The sequence below is a fragment of the Sander vitreus genome, chromosome 20 (genome assembly GCF_031162955.1).
Source record: "Sander vitreus isolate 19-12246 chromosome 20, sanVit1, whole genome shotgun sequence".
Lineage (NCBI taxonomy): Eukaryota > Metazoa > Chordata > Actinopteri > Perciformes > Percidae > Sander > Sander vitreus.
Genome location: NC_135874.1, coordinates 18,148,330 through 18,169,272, shown reverse-complemented (window position 1 = coordinate 18,169,272; position 20,943 = coordinate 18,148,330). Strand labels below are relative to the sequence as shown.

General features: G+C 41.5%; 1 protein-coding gene across 4 annotated transcripts; it reads left to right on the top strand.

Moving 5' to 3' along the window:
- Positions 1-1,620: 1,620 nt before the first annotated feature.
- Positions 1,621-19,110, top strand: ccdc9b (coiled-coil domain containing 9B). Of its 4 annotated transcripts, XM_078277998.1 has the most exons (14): positions 1,624-1,858; positions 4,556-4,663; positions 4,840-4,944; positions 5,125-5,280; positions 7,260-7,409; positions 9,826-9,888; positions 11,988-12,166; positions 13,807-13,856; positions 14,000-14,035; positions 14,295-14,391; positions 15,274-15,307; positions 15,405-15,990; positions 16,071-16,153; positions 16,490-19,110. In XM_078277998.1, the coding sequence occupies exons 1-14, from the start codon at positions 1,847-1,849 to the stop codon at positions 16,514-16,516; spliced, it is 1,686 nt and encodes a 561-aa protein (XP_078134124.1). In that variant the 5' UTR covers positions 1,624-1,846; the 3' UTR covers positions 16,517-19,110. The 4 variants fall into 4 exon arrangements, with proteins under 4 accessions (XP_078134125.1, XP_078134122.1, XP_078134124.1 ...); XM_078277996.1 differs by lacking the exon at positions 16,490-19,110 and having other exon boundaries at positions 1,622-1,858; positions 16,071-16,423; XM_078277997.1 differs by lacking the exons at positions 1,624-1,858; positions 16,490-19,110 and adding an exon at positions 2,035-2,445 and having other exon boundaries at positions 16,071-16,423.
- The last annotated feature ends 1,833 nt before the right edge of the window (positions 19,111-20,943 follow it).

The following is a 20,943-nucleotide window of genomic DNA, read 5'->3' as shown; positions in this document are numbered from 1 at the left end:
ATTAGCAGGATTGATCCATGTAGAATGTAAACTGTTTGGACTTTGCTAAAAATGTAGCTCCGACTGGTAACTTTCAAAGATGTGTTTGTTTCCATAATGCAGAGCACTGACTCTGAGTCTCAAGCGACTGACTTCACTGCTGCTCATTCTCTCCTTGTGACATTTGTCTGCCAGTCTGCCTGTTTGCTGCATGTCATTAGCTCTCAGACTTGGCAAAGGCAGCATGCCATGCATGAAGAATTGTAGGAAATTTGGAAGAATCTCAGCCACACACACACACACACACACACACACACACACACACACACACACACACACACACACACACACACACACACACACACCTCCAGTCTTTCGGAAGCTTCTTTAGTACTCTAAACATGTAGTCTGGAGCTCGTTGGAGACGCAGCTGTTGAAACCACAGTGGGAACAAACAACACACGCATCTCATTTGTGATGTCTCGATTTATATAGTGTAGCCATGTTAAGATGTGAATGAGGGCCTCATCAGAATGGGAAGAAGCTGTTCCTTCTTTTTTATTGAATTTTTAACAAGTAGTCTCACAATACAGTAATATGTGGGATGTATGCGGTACAGTCAATATGTTATATCCCCTCCACCATCTGTCCCCTATCAGTATCCCCACTGGCCAAAAAAAAGGAGAGTATGTCAAATATGCGACAAATGTTAAAAAAAGTATTGGCGGTTCTTAATAAACCCAGTCTGGTCAGGTGATATGACAGCAGGAAAGGCATCCTCTAGCCGGTTGGCCAGTATCTTAGCCAATCGTTCCACAGTGAGATTCCCCTGTAGGAGGCGCAATCCAGGGGATCTTTTCCATTTTTAATCAACAAGGAGATAAAGGCTTCATTTAGCATTTGTGGCAGAGCTCCAGTCAAAGGAGACTCTGAAAAAACTGAAACTAAATGAGGGGAGAGTTATGGGGAAAAGGTCTTATAGAAACATTATTTCAGACGTGTACAAGAAAGAAGATTTTTTTTAAATCTATGATTTGTTTTTAAAATCCCCCCCCTCCAAAAAAAAAAAAAAGATTTGAAAGCACCCACACACAAAATGCACACTACATTATTAAATATCTACAAATATTCTCTTGTATAGCACCTTCCACACAATAAAATGCAGCTCAAAGTTCTTTACATTATGGCATTAAAAACACAATAGAGAAAAGACAACATACATAGAAATGACAACATACATAAAATAAATAAGTTCATAATAATAGAACAAAAGACAATAAAAATATAAAAAGTAAAAAAAGAAGATTATGGATATTATAAAACTATAATCATATTGCTACTCTAGCATTTTAAAACGTAAAAGCAAAAACATATAAGTAATATTTTATATATATATATATATATATATATATATATATATATATGTATGAGTTATAGATTTACTGTGGCTACCAAACATATGTTGACATACACAGAAAAAGAAAATAGTGTTAGTTAGGCAATAGTGCTAATGTACTTTATAATTCACAGAGTTTGTGTATGTGGGGAGGGTGACGGTATTTAACTAGCATGCTTTGAGCAGTGGATAAGTGAGGAGGGGAAAGAGCAAGTGCTTTAGAGAGGGAGTGAGAGAGCATATGTGCAGGAGGGTGGGAGGTTTGGAGAGAGAGAGAGAGATAGGGGGGGAGAGGACAAGCGGATGGGTGCTGTGAAATCCGTCAACAGGGGAGCTCTGCATTTGTTAGACGTCTTGGCTGCTTGCCCAACTTGGCTCATTGTAATCGAGGCATGATCGTCGACTCCAGGCAGCCCTCTCTGCTGCCTCGGCTGCCTTGCGCCTGGACCCAGCCCAGCTCTCACCGCTGACATGGAAAGACCTGTGAGTGCCTTCTCTCTCCTTTCCCTCTCCCTTCTCAACCCACACTCTCCAGCTCTCTCTCTCTCTGGTGTTAGGTTCCCCCTCTTCCTCTTCTGCTCTGTCGCAGATTTAGCTGTGGCTACATGCAGCGTTTTAGTTACATCTCTGGCTCTTTCTCTCCCCTGTTGTAGCTCCTGTAGGTGGCAGGAACGGTGGGTGGGGAGGAAGCCTTGGCAGCTTTCTCTCTGCAGGGCCCCCACCACCCCTCCCTTTCGCCTGCCTGTCCAGGCATGGGTGCTGTCCGCTGGCAGACGCACAACGTGTGTTTTGTGGTGGTGTGTGTATGGGTGCACGTTAGTCTTGCTGCTGCACAATCACAGAACTGGCCGGGCGAACCCAGAGGGGTACCGTCCCCACACAGTGTCCCCCGCTTTGGTTTGTGCAGGCCGGTGTTCACTTCAGTCTCCGCCATTGGCCTCGCTGAGATTCAGATTCGGCTCTCCCTTGCGCCTATTCTTGGTGGTATGTCCTCATGGTCTGTTTTTGTTTGGATACCCTGACAACTAGAAGCAGTGAGGTGACCACTTTCATACTGGCTACTTCTCTGAGTGAGTCCCAACTTTTCTAATGCTCACTGTGTCTTTGCAGGTTTGACAATGCACAACTGCATTCATGATGTGTAGTTTTTGTTATTTTACTAAGTCTGTGCTGACACCTTACGTTTAGTGACAACATCTCAATGGCAGCTATTCTTTGCAGGCATAACAGTGACGGCGATGGAAAAAGCACTAAAGAATGTCTTGCAGTCCCCATGTAATGGTCTTTATGCGCTCACTAGCCGTGAGTCATCATTCTGTGCTTGTAATATCACATAGAAGCAGCCTTGACTCTATTGTCGTCACTGGGGCAACAGTGGAGAATGACTGACCCACTTTTGCACATCTTCTTTCTGTCTCTGTCAAGAAGGTCTGACCCCTCCGAATAATGCATACAGAGTGTGGAAAATGGAATACTTCAAAATGAATCATGTGTTTTCACAGTTATAACAAGCAGCAGTGGCAACTTCTCTATTGTTACTCCTCCTCAGCTATGAACAGTCAGTGATGCCAGCATTGATTCAAAGTGGGAAACTTGTTTTAGCAGATTGAGTCAAGAGTTTATTTTCTTACAATGAGTGTTGTTCATTTAATATTATCAGAGAGCTGTTGTTTGTGTGCTGAATAAAACTTTGTGACAATATGAAGAGAAATGCATCCCCCAGGAGGGAGACAGAGGGATGAAAACGACAACAAACTCATAACTCTGATCTTATCTTTTCAAGGTTTTTGGCACATATATATCACTTTCTGTCAATCCCAGAGAATTATTACTAAAACTTACATTTTGGTTTCTTCTTCAAGGTTCAACCACAAGCTGAGTAAAGTCAACCAATTGCTTGAAAATAGAATTTTAGCCTGGAGCATGTTTCTTTGAAACAATATGTTGCCTTTTATATGAGGTAGGAGCTGCCTTGTGACCATTCCTCGTGCTGGCATTTTATGTACTGGTGTACCAGTTTAAAGGAATAGTTCTACATTTTGGGAAAAATGGTTATTCACTTCGTTGCCGAGAGTTAGATGAGAAGATTGATACCACTCTCATATCTGTATGTTAAATATGAAGCTACAGCCAGCAGCAGGCTAGCTTATTTTAGCACAAAGACTGGAGACAGGGAGTAACAGCTAACCTAGCTCCATCCAAAGGCAACACAATCCACCTACTAGCACCTTTTAAGATCACAAATCTCAATCTTTTTTATTTAATTCTTACAAAAAACTCATTGTAAAAATGTCTGCAGCTGCCTGTCAACTCTATAGTGACGACAAGGCTTCAGAAAGTTACATATGTATGCTAAACCACATGCTGCAGGAGGAGTTCCTTATTCAGTCTTCTGAGAAAGGAACCACACTTCCCCCACTCACACATGCAGAAAGACTACGCAGACCAGATTGGAGAGGGAACATTAAAGGGAACATTAATGTTGTTGCAGGCTAAAGGAAATGAGATCTCTGTGTTGGACATGGTTGATGCCTCCCCATTATCATTCTGTAATATTATCCTAATCTTGCCTCTTCTGAATATCTGTGCACATTTACTCAACTCAGCAGCTGTCTTGCATATGTTAAAGAGAGATTTTCATGAAAGGAAGTTTTAACAAGCACCTAGTTGCTGTTCCATGAGACATATAGATTTTCAGTATGGGGCCTCTTATCGTGTGAGGAGGCATGTCCTGCTGACCGCATTGGGATGTTTAGTATGCTCCGCATATGCATTCTCCCTGTGTAACCGAGCTTTGTAATGAATGCTCCATCTGTGGTGGGTGTGAGGGTGTGTTAGTGTTGTGTGTTATCACATTGAAAACCCTCAGAAAGCTGGCATGGCATGCAACATGTGGTCAGATTTGTAATCATTGTTTTATTATTCTTTAATCAGATTTTAGAGGCAAATGTCTTGCACAGCTGCTTGTGTTTAGGCAATATTTAACATTTGAGAACCTTGGCTTCTTTTATTAAAAAAAAAAAGAAAAACATTTTGTAGAAAAAAGTAAATTTTTCTCAAAGTAAGGTAAAACGAAAAGTTTCACACCTGTACCCTAGACTCAAATATCATAGTAAACCTAATTTTGAAATGTGAGTGTATCTTTTAATTGTATTAAGGGTTTGATGTGTCTCTTCCCAGACCCCCAGTGACATTATGCCCAAGAGGGATAATGAAAGGGACCTGGAGCTGGACAAGAAGATTGAGGCTCTCCGCAGGAAGAATGAAGCACTAATGAAGAGGCACAAGGTAAGGTTAAAGTGCTCGCAGGCACAGAGGCTTCTGTGGAGTCCAACATTTCTCTGGTTGTCAGCATCGTCATCAGGTGTAGATATGCAAGTCTGTGGCATGTGTGTTTTCTGTGAAAGCCTGATGCTCTTTCAGGCTTCCTGATTAGTCTGTTCTTATCATTGAGTTGCATTTAGGAGGTGGAGGAGGACAGGAAAAGGGCAGAAGAGGAAGGAATGGCGCTGCAGAGCCGCAAGGGCAAAGCTGAGGATCTTACCATCACAATCTGCAAGTCTACCAGTGTGAGTTTCTCAATATGAAGTGACAGCCTTAAGAACTGTAAAAATACTTGACAAACTAATGCTAATGTCAGCAACACATTGTTGCTGACAGCACATTTTAGTTACAATTCTTTTTGAGGAAAAGATGCTACAAACTATATGAATATTTTATAACATGTTTGTGTCTTTGGGTGGGAGCAGGACAGTCGCGTAGTGGTGACGAAGCCATTCAGCGGCGGTTCACCTGCTGGGAAAGGACAGCAGGATTCCGGGCCTGATATGGGGGGAGAAGGCCCTCTGCAGGGTGCTGGCAAAGGCCACAGGAAGCAGCTAATGGTCACCATGGCTGGCAAAAAGGTAAATACACTGCAGAGCCAGTTTCCAAATATAGGAGACCCCAAAACCCCTGTAGTTTTACTGCAATAAATGAAAGAATAACAAAAAAGCAATTCCTCATTTAAATCAATAAGTACTGTGACGACGGCTGGGGTCGTCACATTACACCAAGCTGAAAGCGATGTAATAAGCATTCAACCAACAGGTTTTTAGGAAGAGAACAAGTACGATAGCAGGAGCACTTAGAAAGATGGATATGCAGTGTAGACTTTATGATGCATATGCAAAAATGTGCCCTCCTAGCTAAGATGGGACAGGCAACAGACACAATTTGAGGCTACTGAATTGAAAATATTATGGTTATTATATAATATGATCTATTAACAAGACCTTCATTTATATTAGAACCATGGTTGAAGCTTCGATGGCACTATGAGAAAATGTTCAGCTCACAACAAACAGTTTGCTAAAGTCAGAGCTTTTATAGTTGAGATTACTGTATGTATATCTGCTACTCAGCAGGTCCAGAAGGTTTACTTAATATTTTTATGGTTTTTAATTAACAGTGCACTCTTTGGTGTTTGAATTGGGCTAATAATCAAAGCATGTTAAGATTTCTGTCTAACTGAGTACCCTTACTTAGGTAACATCTACACTACTACGTTTTGGATTAAAAATGACTATCTTTTGCTGCGTTTGCGCCTCGCACCTACAATACTCCGGCGTTTCTGACTAAAACGGAGACATTTGGAAACACTGCTGCTTTAGTTAGAAAACTCCGGGGTTGCTTTGTAGTGTGAACAAGCACAAACAAAGACCTTTGGAAACGACGATGCACGTCAGTCAGGTTAGGTAGGTTTACATACCTTTGAGTAACCAAGCTAATAAGTCCTTTGTCTTACTTTTCGCCATTGTTGTTCTTTCTCCAAAGTATTTTCTGTATTTTCAACTTAAACATCCATGATTTTCAACTGCAGAGTAACCTCAGACAATCTGCTTCCTGTTTACACCGGTACGCACGTGCCCAGTGTAAGCAAGTGGTCATGTGATATGCATTCTAAGACACTTTTTAATATGGATGGAAAATAGTTCTGTTACTAGAGATAATATTCCTGTATGGACAGATATTGTTTTTGTCTCAAAAATGCTGCTTAAAAATGAAAACGTAGTAGTGAAGAGTAGATGTAGCCTTAGTCAGTACCACAACTGAATGAATCTACAGTATTTACTCATGGTGTAGTTAACAAAATAGGCTAAATATGCCTGTTTTCTGCTCAACCAAGCTGTGAAAGTAGTCCATTAGACTTAAGAGACTACAGTCAGGCTAGAAGCTTTGTGAGCCACAACAGTGCTTTGAGCTAATAACATCGGCAAGCTAACATGCTCACAATATAAATGCTAGAATACTGCTGTTTATCAAGTAATAATTACCATGTTAAACATCTAAGTTTAGCGTGTTAGCATGCTAACATTAGCTAATAAACAGTAAACACAAATAACTGAGGCTGAAGGGAATATCATTAGTTTTGCAGGTAATTGGTCATAAACCAAAGTATTGGGTATCACCAAAGTCATTGGGATACATTATCTGGGCACCGTTGATATTTGTACCTCATTTAATGGCAATGCATCCAGTAGTTGTTGAGATATTTCATTCTGGTGGACTGAAGTGTGGTGGGCTGACCGGCAGACTGACATAGCTATACAAAAAGACACGCCACTAGCATGGCTAAAAATGTGCATGTAATACTGTTCAATCAGAGAGCTGCTGGATTAAAGTTTAGGTTTGTGCTAGCGCTATCAAAACCCTCTGTCTATGAATGTGTCTGTACAGAGGCAGGGGTAAATGTTTTTTGCACATGAATGATTGTTATTTATTGCATATTAGTAATGTAAACCCTCAAATGAATCATTCTTGTGCACATTTTGGACATGATAAGGACCGGCACATGCACATGGCTACAGTTATGATACCCTAATATGAATAACTGTCTCTCCAGGGTAAGAGGGTGGTGAGTGAGAGGCCAGAGAAGAGGCCAGGCCCTGCAGACATCAAGAGCCCTACAGATGACAGACAGGCGAGGCGTGTGGAGTCAGTGGGGAGGGGCAAGCAGCCAATTCACATGACCAAGAGAGACACAGCACCACAGGTCAGAATCAGACACTCTGAACACTCCAGTGATCCTCGCTTCAGCATTTACAAAACGGCATGCATCCTCCAGTCCGTTTCCACTCTCTCATCCCCCTTTGTTCATTCTCTCGTGCTGCACCGACATGTTTTACATAGATGTCAGACATGTCGGCTGGCCACACCCCTCCAGTGATGGAGCACAATGGTTTGTGGACAGGAGGTGGACTGGGGCTGTGACTGACTGGTGTGGGATTAAAGGAGGGGGGCTACTATAGAGCTGTTGGTTAAGTAGATGCACTGTAGAACTACATCTTTAACCTTCAAAAGGCCTGAATGACTGCTTCTACTTTTTTGTGTAATCCCACTCAGGTCTGATGGTTATTTATCTTCCTTTCACCCGCTAAGCAGCTTTTGTTGTATTTTTAGCAAAAGAAAAATCACTCAACCTCTGGGTGTAGATGCCTTCAGGCGTATGGAACAGGCTGTGAGGTTCACAGTGTCCCTCTAGGGCCATTAAAAATAGATTGATGCTTTAATAGTTCTTGTCCTAACAAAAGGCCTTGTTACCGGTAGTATGAGATCGGAGATGGCATGTTTAACATCAAATAGCTTCCCCATACTGTAGGTCTCAGATTCCATGTTTAATGCGGATAGGCAGAGACACATGTGCACATGCACCACTGGCTAGGCTGTGAAATGCCACACTGTCATTGACCTAAAGCCCCCTGGGTATGTAGAAACTCTGGAACAGCTGCTCTGACACACACACACACACACACACACACACACGCACACACGCACACACACACACACACACACACACACACACACACAAGCTGCTCAATCACTGAGTTAATGCACAGCACAGACAGCTGATCCTCACCACTGTAAACACAGACACAGTCTGGTTGCGGGAGGGGTCTAATGACACAACGCCAGTGGAGGCTCTTGCTAAATATGTATGTATACATCTGCCTCTGATTGGCTGATACACTAAGCGCTCACTGGCCCATCTGAGTTAATGTGCACTAAATCTATGGGCTGAACACGCTGTTCTCTTTGCCTTTATTTCTGGCCCGCATGGTCTGTTCGACTTTATTTATCACATGGACTGAATCAGCACTTGAACAGTAGCCAGCGCTCCAGTGCACCAGTCATCTGTGAATCCCAGAGACCTGGTTTCCATGTGGTCACTGTTTACAAAACCAGTATTATTTACTGTGGTTAATGAGAGCTGCAGGGAAAACACTGCAAAAGGGTGTTGATGGGAGGAAAAAAATGTCATGGCTCTATCTGCAAGTGTTTAGAAATGAGAGATATTTGTATGGAAAAGATCCATGATGAGCTACACATTTACATATGGTTTTGCCCTGCCTCTGAAATAGTTTTCGAATGTGTGGGACACCCTGGAAATAAATAATGACTCTGTGAGACGAGCGTGATTATTTGGCAGTGTCCCAAGCAGATTGTAATGCCTGGAAGTACCCAATGACTAGACTGTCAGTTTACAGTCATGAGAGAGAGAGACAGGAGAAAGGAAAAGTAAAGGGAGGGGGTGAGAAAAAAGGGGGCGGGGGAAAAAAAGGGGAGAGACTTCTGGCAGCCCACCGTGTGTTTCCAGCCTCCATTTATCCTCTCTGGAACCTTAAGTGGTCTGCTCTCCTCTGGCATGATTGTTTCCCCATTCCCACCATCCTGAAAGGACCGATTAGATCTAATTAACATTCGACTGCCTTCTCACTCTGAAAAGGTTCATTATGCTGCCAAAAAGACAGGCCTGGCGAGGTGCCAGGAAAGGGTCAGAGAGGGAGAGGAAGAAGGAGTGAGAGGAGAAAGAAAAAAAGAAACAAGATAGTCAGGGGTCTTTTGTGTTTGTGTGTAAGCCAGGCTACATTCGGGTGTGGGTAGAAGAATGTGCACGAGTGTGCATATGGGTGTTGTTGTCTGTAGATGCACCAGAGCACTCTGTCCAGCATTTATTGTCATTTCCCCATACAAGTGTTGCTGCTAATGGCAACATGACTTATCCACTGTGTTCACCGGAACACATCTTTGGAGTCAGAAATAAACTCAAAATTCACACAATTCTCTACCTGTAATAAGATGAGTTTAATTTTCCAAACCAATGAAATGCGACCAGCTGCAAACTCTGCACTCTTCTCTGATGACCTCATTGCAGAGTGGACATTTAATACTGAGCCACAAGGACCAAATTACACTGTAGCGCCATTAGTCCACTTAGGGGCAGTGTAGGCCTCTTAGTAATCCTTCTCAATAGACGTGTCTGTGCTCTCGCATGATGTGCTTGCCCTGTTTATGGTGGCAATAATGTGACTCTTTGCAACCATGTTTAATTGGCTGGCAACAGTTTGCTGTGTCATGCTTATTGTTGCTATGCTCATCTTCCTTTTTTTGTTGTCTCTCCTCTGTGACAGGATGAGGTTAAACAAGGGCAGAAGCACGCTGAGGAGCATCACAGGCTTTCAGAGCAATGCCAGGTACCGTAATGCCTCAGTTGACATAAACACACACACTATATATTAACGTGCATATTGTCACTATCTCTAATATGTTCAGGTTGTATCGCCAACTCCCAGTGATCACCTGATTTACTGAGATGAAAACAAATGTAAAATAACAAGGTTTCCATATGACATCACCACTGTGTGAGCACACACAAACAAAGAGAAATGCAATATGCACCTCTATCCTCCTTATCACAAACACTCACATGCAGACAGGCACAGCACGTTACCATGCACGTATCCCCCTCTTCTCTAGCGCTAGAGTGTCCCCATGTGCTTCCTGCTGGCTTGCATGTTAACGTTGCTGGAGTAGCTCAGAGCTGTCTCACAGATCAGGCGTGCGACAAACAGGCTAATTAGGGAGTCCGGGAGGGCGGGCTTCAAAGGCTTACCGATTACGCTACATGACAAGTGATGCTGTTCATGCCTCTCTGCCTCTCTGTACCCTGCCTGCTTTGCAGCCCGAGCCGAGTGAGTGCTCAAGGAAATACCATGCTGAGTTGTTTTTTTAGGTGTTGTGTAAGGGGTAAAGGTCAGACAGCCCTTGGCTTTGTTAGCTGCTTTGTTTAACAAATGTACTGGAAACCTGGCATTTTCAGGCCTAAACCAGTGCCGCTTTGGAGGATGAGAGAAGGCAGTTCAGCAGTTGAGAATAAGAGCATGATCATTTGTATTGACCATGTACCAAGCTATCTAAATCCCTGCTCTCTCTCAGCCCTGGCCAGACTCACTTTGTAACGTCTTGCCTTGGCTCCTGACAACCTCCCCTGCGAGGCCTCACAGAGGCAAGAAATTAAAAAGTGCTAATTAGCAGGGCGGCTGGGGTGTCAGCAGGAGATTGCCTGTTGGAACATGCGAGAAGCACCCTCCCTTGTGGCCCCTGACGTCCTCCAGCGGTCAGAGGAGAGGAAGGGGTGGGGGGATGGAAAACAGAGGGATGAGCACAGATGCCATGTTCTCCAACAACTGTACACAGGAAGGCAACATGTTTACTTGGCTGTGATTAGTCCACACCTGAAGGGAAAACATCACCCATCATGGTTACTGGCACTGTGCTATTTCTCTCTCTGTCATAATATGCACATTGTTTTCCATTTTACTCACACAATTGTATATGTTCTCTAAACAGCATCATCTCCCTCCTGCTGTATAAAAAAAACAAAAACCTCCCACTGATGAGCACTTTCTCTCAGCGATCACTTGTCTTTAACATGGTTTCCCTTGGAGCACAGCAGTGTTTGTAGTCCAGGTCCGCTCCAGGGCTTTGTAACAAGAGCACACGGCCTCTGTCCCCTTTGATGTGTTAAAGAGCCTGCATCAGATCTCTCTTTAGTGTTAGCAAGCAATCCTTTCTGCTCTCATCACAGTAATCAATAAACAGGTTAAAAGGGGAATGGAGGAAGGGGACCTAATTGCATTTGCTTTACACTGCACTTTTCCTGGAATATTGTCTCCAAAGATTGGATTGTGTTGCTTTGCAGTCATCACGGTAGACAAACAAGAAGCTTTTTGTACTCAAATGGAAGCTGACTGGAGCCAACACAAATGGTCCATCATTAGTATTTACAGTGATGAAGTGTTTGACATTCACAGTAAAGTAAGATGCATGAAAATACTAGACATTTTGTTGTTTGTTCCTTTTGAACCCTACAGATGTGTATATTGCTCTGTTGCTGTTTCGTTATTTGTTTAGACATGAGAAGCTGTTCTTGTTTATGACCACCCATGCTTAATGTGAGGCTATTGTTGAGCTTCACTGCTGATTACTGTGTAGAGTGATGCTTCAGATGTATTATTACGTGGCACTCAGGTGGTGGTGTTTTATCTGTTTTATCTGATTTTAATTTATTTATCTGTTTTCATGTAAAGCACTTTGAATTGCCCTGTTGCTGAAATGTGCTATACAAATAAAGCTGCCTTGCCTTGCCTTGGTGCGGGTGTTTAATTTAGTCATGTTTGAATGCCAGTTCTTCATCACTGATGAGTGGACAGTAACATGATATACATGTACATTAAGAGGGCAACTTGTTTTCATGCATTAAAATACCATAAACTGTTTTGTGTCTGCTCAGGAGCCTGAAAGCCTGCAGGGCAGCACAGACCTCAACATCCCCACGTCAAAAGAGGAGCAGGAGGAGTATGTGCGGTGGAAGAAAGAGCGCGAGCAGATCGACAGGGAAAGAGTGGCACGCCACAAAAACGCCAAGGGTCAGTGGAGGAGGGCGTGGGACGTGGACAAAACTGAGAACATGTAAGACTTTTTAGCACTCAGCCTTCCCATGGCACTTAGTTTTCTTGCAGCTGGGTGATATTTCATTGGCTCCCTCTTTTTTTGATATTGGAGAATTCAATTCCAGGAAATGTTGACCAAACCTTTGAATCTTCTGCACCAATGCACAGCTTCATATTCACACTCATCTTCCCAATGGCCACTTGGTGGTTAAAGGAGAGTAGAGTGTTATTTGACCAGTTAGGAATTGGAAATCTACTTCTCTAACCACTAGTCTTCAATCCCCTTAGTTATACAGTACACTTTGTTATAAAATAAGATCTAAAAAAAGTCTTCATTCTTTTACTTTAACCTTCTAATTTAAATAAAAAATATATAAATGCAGTACTTTTTTCCAACTTTCTTTAAACTTACATCATGTAATTTAATAATGTTGGCATAGTGCTAATAATCCCCCTTCAGGTTTTTTTTCTTCTATCAATGCCACTCTAATGTCTGTCAGACGGCTATCTTAGCTCAGCCGCTGCAGGATAAAGACTGGAAACTGCTAGCATGGCTCTGTCCAAAGGTAAACATTATGCCTACCAGCATCTAGTCTAAAGATCACAAGTTGTATATATATTATACATTCAGATTTTTTTATCTTAATTAATCTTTTTAATCTTAAACTTAATCTTTAAATTTAAAAATGACAATTTATTTTTATGTTGTTTCTAGGCCACAAATGTACATGTTTTGTGCATTGTCTTTCTAGATTAATGTTTTTTTCTTTTCTTGTTACCGTCGTACAGGGGCAGGCTAGCTAATTGCCCTGCTTCCAGCCTTTATGCTAAACTAGACTGTAATAATATAGTACCTTCTTTTTGAATGTGGTCTGCTAATTAACCAGATATTAGCTAATCCCCATGCCTAGCTAGCAGTTATTTTAATAATCAAAAATGTGCTTCTCTCTTCTTTACTTCTGAAGTTAGTGAAAAGCTCCATTCACCACTTCCAGTGCAGATGTAAATAACAAAAAACTAACCTTGAACAACATCCTCTTTCTTTCTAGTTAGATGATTCAGTGGAAGAATCCATTCGATGAGGTGCTTAGACTACATGTCCTCCGTTAGCATAACTTATTGTGTATTCTCACATTGTAAAGACTCAGCATCCCAAACTGACTGGAGGAAAGAACCCATTCATTTGAAGTGTTTGTTAGATTTCAAACTAACCAGGCTGCGGTACAAAGAGTTGCAGAGTAAATGAATGTGCTGTTTAAAGAAGCATTAAAATGTAAAGAGACAAGGGAGGAGCAGCTAATTTTAGGTTGAGATAAGGGATGGAATTCCTTGCCTTATTTGGTGAGGCTTAAACAACAAGGCCCTCGAGTAAGAATAGAAGAGGAAATGTGTTTTTGATTCAACAATGTAGATGGCTTCCTTGGATGTAAAATGCAATGGGTATGACTCATGGAGCAAAACCTCTCAGTGATTCTGCAGAATCTCAATTTACATAATACATGTACGCTAATGATACTTGAATGTCAGAAGAGCCTGTTGATGGGGTGGAGATGGGCTGTTATGTCACCTGACCAAAAAGTGATGAACTATTTTGAGACATGACCAAGACACTGCCTACATTGTTTTTTGTTTCTGTCTTAACTGAACCTTCACTTTTAGGTTTTCAGACAAATCCCTCCCTGAAAGAGACTGGGGCCCTTCTAGCAGAGGTGAGACATTCACACAGTCCAAAGTGAGAACATTAGGAATAAGACCTTTCACATTACAATATGATGACCACATGATGTGTTTCATTATCTTTGTCGTTTTTTCCTTGTTATTTAATCCATTTTTTTTTTATTTTTTATTCCAGGTGGACGAAATGCTCGAAGAGGACAGTCCAGGGCAGGTGGGGTAGTCAGTCTGAAGTCTCAGTGAAACTGCATTTGGAGAGCATCTTGCAGCTATCCTTTTTTTTTATTAAGGTTAAGGTTTACTGGGTAGGAACTGGGTAAACTGGTGGGATATCTGCTAGGAAGAAAAAGAAATGTAAGCCCACACAGCGAGGAAACAATTAAAGATGTACTGTCTCAACAGAAATGAGAAATGTTTTTTTATGTAATGTGTAATTTAACTGTGACTTAAACTTTCTGTATTTTCTGTCCTAGGTCACGAGAAGCGAGGAAAAGACAAGGGAGCCAAAAACGTGCTTGTGATGAGCAGTAAAGCAAAAGGCATAGATCGTCTGACTGGGAGAGCCAGGAGGTCAGTCACATCTAAAAAAAATAGTGCCACGCACGCAGCAGCCTGATGTTAAAGTTGATTCAACTAATGATATGTCTCTCACCACAGCCTGTTATGAGAAAACATACTATGACTAATGAAATATATGAAACGAATGTGGGAAGGCACTTTGTTGTTTTCTTGCACTGTGCCCTAATGTACAAATTCCCCTAGATGTCATGAGGCTTGATTTAGAAGTTGTGGCAGCTGACTTAATAACCCAGAAGGCCTCATTGGTGTCTCACTGCATTCATTTTTTTCTCCTCCAGCTTTCCTCTGATGTAAAACAAGCTACTGTGCTGGGTAGTGAGGAGGCTTCCAGGGTGTGTTGTTACACAAGCATTGCCCATATCCCAAAAAGGCCATTTTAGTGTGAAAGTGTAATGTGCCAGATGATTTCCTCTCTAGTAATGGAAGTAGGTAAGGGTCAGAAGAAGGGTCAGATGTGTCCGGACGGATTCTTGTTATCAGGCTGACAATAGATTTCAGTGTAAAGAGAGGCCGCCAACAGGCCACTACAACAGTTGAGACCAAAGCTAACTAGAGCTAACCTACCTACAGCTTTCTATCTCCACTTTTCTCTTCCTTTACTTTTTCTGACTTGACTATGCAATGTTAAATTAATAGTTTGATATTTTGGGAAATGCACTTATTCACTTTCTTGCCGAGAGTTAGATGAGAAGATTAAGACCACTCTCTGAGATGAGAGTGGTATTGATCTTCGGCAAGAAAGCAAAATAAGCGCATTTCCCAAACTGTCATAGTTTATTTTAAGTTGCATATGGTAATGGAGAAATAAATAAAAACGCACTTTTTGTAAGTTGTTACAGAGTGGCTTTTAATAAAAGTCCCTTTGTTCTTTAGATGGCAGGCAAATGAAGACAGAGAGAACCTACAGGTGAGATATCGAATCTGTGTGTGTGTAAACATGACATTGTTCATAAATGTTATTAAAGAGGAAATAAATGATTTGTTGTTCTAATCTCATCCTTTAGTCCTCTGACACGACATTAGAGGAATTCTTGGAGGAACTCGACGCCCTCACAGACACTGAGGTAGAAGATCAGAAAGAAGAGGGCTCGAAAATGAAGCTGTCGCCCAGTACATCTGAGGAGGTAAGTGGATCCACAGCTACCCTGAGAGAGGATGCCCCCACTCAGGAGAAGGCAGAGGCCTCGCCCGCTCGGGGTTCGGAGAAGAAAGTACGCTTCTCAGAAGAACTCAACCTGGAGGCTCGCACAAGGCAAACCACAGGCTCTCAGGACTCTGCCAGCTCAGAATCAATGAGTGCGAGCTCCTTTAAAGCTTCCTCACGTAATAAACAACACAAAGTGCAGGAGCCACAGCAGCCTCTTGAAAATGCCAAGCAGTGCGATGTTAGTCCTCAGGATCAGGGAGGTGGTCCATCTGCTCCTTCTGTTGCCCAGCAGCAGGCTTCTGAAACTGAATGTACTAAAAAAGACAGTACCCTCTCCACAGCTCCCAGCTCCCCCTCTGTTGAAAAAGCCTGTACCTCTCTGCCAGAGAGCTCTGTCAAGCCTGTAGAGCTTGCCAAGTGCAACATCAGCAACACAAACACAGGTATGCAATAGCTTAAACGGCTCTGACTTTTCTACGTCTGGATGGTATATACCTAAGCTAACGTTGGTTTTCTTTCAAAGAGGAACTAATAGACTCCGGCCTGTCTGTCCTGAGCCTGGAGTCGGGGGAAACACACCCAACACACTCCACCAGCAATGACAAGGTCAGTGTGCGAGACAGGAAGAGGGATGGGAGAATCAATAGATGTGTTAATGGACTGGTGGAGGGATGTGCAAATGGATGATGAGTTAAATGGATAAGGAGGACGAGACAGGCACTAAATATGCACTGCAGCCGTGTGATATCCAATTTCGGTACATTACATTCCCCACCTCTGAGGCCTGTTGAAGTGCAGCAGAAATAGTCTCATAAGAGAATGCCTTTATCTCATCTACCACTGAAACAGCTACTATATAACCACCTGCTTGAATCATTGAATTATGGAAAAGAAATCAGCTTTAACTAATACTTTTGTGTGCATTTCTTTCTTTTTTTGCAGGCAAGAGAGCATGGGAAGATTGTTTGACGTTTTCAGGATGTAAATACTGAAACCAAATCACAGCGACACAGAGCCTTGCCTCTTTGTATTTGCATTTTGCTTCAGGTAGCTCATTTGAGGTACCCTGTTTGTGGCTTTTACACAAAACAATGGTTTACTTTTTGCTGTGGCGTGTCCCACCTGTGGAAGTTTTCAAATTGTCAACAAATTTGATGAAGGAAACGTCTTTCCTGCTCAAATATTTTTTACATCCAAGCACTTTATGAGTATAAAAGTATGCATACTGACACATTATTCAGCATGTTAGTACACTGCTTGAGTGCAATATCATTGAATGTTTACATTTGTATGAAAATTTCAAGGTACATATCAGGAGGCTAACTAATCACTTAGATAGCCCTTGAAAAAAAACTTCAGCCACTGTCAAATGATCTAGTGCCTGATTCTGCCTTAGAGGTATTTTAAATAAATGAAGTCTGTATTATATGATGATTCGGTAGTGACAGAGCTACAGTAGAGTCTGAATTTCTACACTCTACACTTGAGTAGATATTGTTTATTAAAAGCTTCCATCAGTCAATGGCCTTTCACCAATTTAGAAATCAATACACTATTAAAGGGCACATTTGAGATTTTTGAGATTGTCTTATAGAGTGTTGCAAGGATGACTTATTTTTGTCTTTTTCCAACACATGAGGTTAGCGTGGCCCTGGTTGTCTCGACAAAAAGATTATTGATTTTGGATTATTGCAGAAAATAAGCTCTGCAGCAAACAAAAGTTTATGATACTTTTTGTTCAGCAAGATAATCTTCACAAATGAACAAGAAATGTTACTAAGTTTATTATAGGAAATGTAGTATCCAGGGTTTTTGTAGCTTGACCTGTACTAGGGACTAAAGTCAGGATATCTCAGCCTCTGCTACATAGATTCAGACTATTCTCTTTTAATCTGTGTCTCCAAAGTCCCCCAACTTTATAAAATACAGATTTAAATTGCTGGAGTACCCCTTAAGCTAACAGTCAAGTAATAGCAAAATCCACATTACTTGCATAAAAAATGTGCCAAATCTTGATAAGTAATCAGTAACACTGTAGAACTAAAATCTCAAACTTGCCCTTTAACACATTGTTACTGTTTTCCTTGAAATTGGCACAGTTTTACAGCTGAATCCCAATTATCTGGTCTTCCTCAGACTCTGTTTCTTCCTAATATTGAATTTTAAGTTATGTCTGTAATTGTATTAATTTAAACAGTGGACAGCAGAGACATTTAAGTCAACCTTTAGTGAATCAAAAACTGATTTGGTCAACTAATTTCTTTAATAGTTTGCTCATGCTGTTTTTAAACAACCAGTGTTAGGCGTCTCAGAACATAACAGTCTCCAACCTTTTGCTCTGTAGAAGCTTTTGGCCCCTGTGGGACCGACAGCCTTGAGGGTTTAGCCTTTAGTCCACAGTCAAAACACTGGGAATCAGCTGCATTTCCCTTTTTGGCATTGTTTTGTAATTTGTTCTCTTTTATAATCATGAAAGACAACTAATATTTTTGAAAAGCTGATGATTGTTGATTGTTGTGCCTTGCATATCGGCTTCTTCAAGTATTGAAGGTGTACCTTTATTTCATGGCTTGTACCTTAACATACAGTATTGTTACATGTACTGTACTAACAATTTAGCATCAGCATTGATTTTATTTATTTGCCTCTCCACTTGGACAACAGAATGTTAACTAGAATGATTTTTACAAATCTAAACAATGTCTATGTGCATTATGGTAGCTGTTTTTGCTCTGTGACAAGTATGGATTTGTTTGTATTTATTGCCAGTTTATGACTTTATTTTTGGTATCAAGTGACAACTATAATAAGAAGCCTTACAAGACTCTACTCGAATAGGTTTTTGGCTTTCGTCAGTGCTACAATATAGTAAACAGTTATGTAACCGTAAGTAGAGAACATAGTGGACATGCTCTGAGCTTCGGGGCCCTGTCAGCTTCAACTGTGGTTACATAAAATACAAATAATCAGGAATCTAGGAGAAGCACACTGGGAAAACCAACAAGCAAGTCACACAGTTTTGGGCAAATCTAACCATCAAGAAAGAAAGAGAAGGGGCCTTTTTATATTTTTATTATATATGGATTTTGAAAGGGTGGAACATCTGTTTGAAAAACAGGTCACACAGATTACCTGTGAAATATTGAAAATTCCCTGTGGGATTCAATTTAGTGAAATGAAATTTAGGACCTACAACCATAGAACAGTTGTGCATTTTGTCCTTGTTTAGCGTTTAGTTATTAGATATCTGCATTGTCAACCTCGCTTAAATGTCAAATTAATGAGGGTTTTTTGCTTTTGCTGCACCTGGGTGTCCACTTCTGTCCATTTTTTTTTTTTTCCCACATACACTCATAAAGGAAGGAATAATTGTGAGTGCCTGTGTGTGTGTGTGTGTGTGTGTGTGTGTGTGTGTGTGTGTGTGTGTGTGTGTGTGTGTGTGTGTGTGTGTGTGTCAAGGTGTGATCCATGCTAATTTAAATCTGTGTGCAACATAGTTTAATTTACTGTAGATCAGTTTGGAAGGAGGCATACAGGACATCAATAAAGTTTTTCTGTATTTCAAACTCTCAAATCATGACTGGCATCGTTTTTGTTGCACTGTCACTGCCTCTCCTACTCTCTCCCTCCCTTGCCCCTCACTCACTAATGCACCACAAATATGTATGCAATCCTATCTCTGGAGAGTTGTTACATCTTAAGAAAAGAACAAGGCCACTGTGGTGAGTGTCAGAGAGAAAAGAGGGCAGATGTGACAGAAATGTAGAGCACTTTGCGGCATCAACAGTCCATATCGTTATATCTCGGTTCACTGAGCCTGCCTTCATGCTGGATTTGATTAATTTCAGATGAGCTCTCTGCAGGGCTGTTGCATTGGAAACACTCCCTCTCAGTCCTACAGGGGGGACCTCCCATAGGTGCTACTATTTTAATTATCTCCTCCCAAGGCTATCTCCATAGCAGCCTTCTGCCACTGAGGCTTTTGGGCTTGTGACCTACCGTGATTACAGCAGGCTCATTCTCCTTGAAAATGAACTGCAACGCTTTGTTTTTCTATAGTTATTCTTTTTAACACAAGCCTGAAGGTTTTTGATTCCTGCAAATGATATCGTAAAAACACAGTTTCAACACTCCTGGTTCACTTTGGTGCTAACTAAGCTAACAGTTTGAAGGGTCTGACGCAATAGTACAGTACTACAGTGGGGCAGAACCATAGAGATAGTCTTTCTCTATCACTCTGAGTGGGGGTGTTGATATTATGAAAATGAGTCCTGTAGGCTGTTAGAGGATTGAAGTGCAGTGTAGGATTATGTCAGCTTGCCTTTCTGATGAAAAAAATCAGCTCAACTGTTGAGCAACGTAGCTTAAAAGCAAGGGGGTGCTGAGACCTGTCATTGTAGAACACACAGAATCCTTCAGCTTTCTCTCTACTGTCATTAAATCAGGCTACGATAATGCTCAAGGTTCATTCTAACTTTGACTGCAGATTGATTTGGTAGTTAGCATAAAGCAATAGTTCCAGATTTAGGAAAAAAATGCTCTCAAAACAAGTGTTATAAGATGATAAGATTGATACTATTCTTATACGTGTTTAGCAAATTTGAAGCTACAGCCAGCGACCGGTTAGCTTAGCTTAGCATAAAGACTATAAACAGGAGGAAACAGCTAGCCTGGCTCTGTCAAAAGGTGACAACATTCACCCATTAGCACCTCTAAAGCTCACTTACTACTTATATTACATTTACGTTGCACCACATTACATTCATTTGGTAGACACCTTTGTCCAAAGTGACTTACAATAAGTGCATTCAAAAAAGAGCTAGATATCATCCAAAATTGGGAGATCCTTGGAGGATCCTTTTTAACAAAAAGCATGTTCAGTGTCACAGTACTAGTGCGTAGAGATGTAAGTGCTAACAACATGTATTTTGTCAACCTCGTGGTGAAAACAAGACTCCAGGAAGTCACTGTGTCCGGCCAAGAAATAGCCCGGCACATAATCACGTGTAAAAACAACATGTCAGTTTTTGCACGGATTGAACAAACAAGATATATTGTGTTAATTTGTAAGCTTTAGAGAGAAGAAATTGAATAAGCATATGTCCCAAATGTTGAATTTTAGATAAAATCTGAATTGCTATAATAATGTTCTTCCTGAGTCTATGATGCCATCTATTAGCCATATACACCGCGAGGTAACAGTCGGAGGCTCTCGAGGTGTTTCATTACATTTGATGGATGTAGGTTAAGTGGAAGTGAGGTCTGGCCCGGCCCTGCGACCCTGACAGAACCTCACACAGACAGGTTGGCAGTCCCCACTGAGCGTGTGCGTCATCCCCCCCTGGGCCAGACTTAAGCTGCGTTTCCATCAAACACTTTTAGTAAGGCAGCTTTAT

Coding starts and splice junctions, on each gene's coding strand:
- ccdc9b (XM_078277996.1), top strand. Junction 4,664..4,839: donor CACTAATGAAGAGGCACAAG/GTAAGGTTAAAG, acceptor AGTTGCATTTAG/GAGGTGGAGGAGGACAGGAA. Junction 5,281..7,259: donor TCACCATGGCTGGCAAAAAG/GTAAATACACTG, acceptor CTGTCTCTCCAG/GGTAAGAGGGTGGTGAGTGA.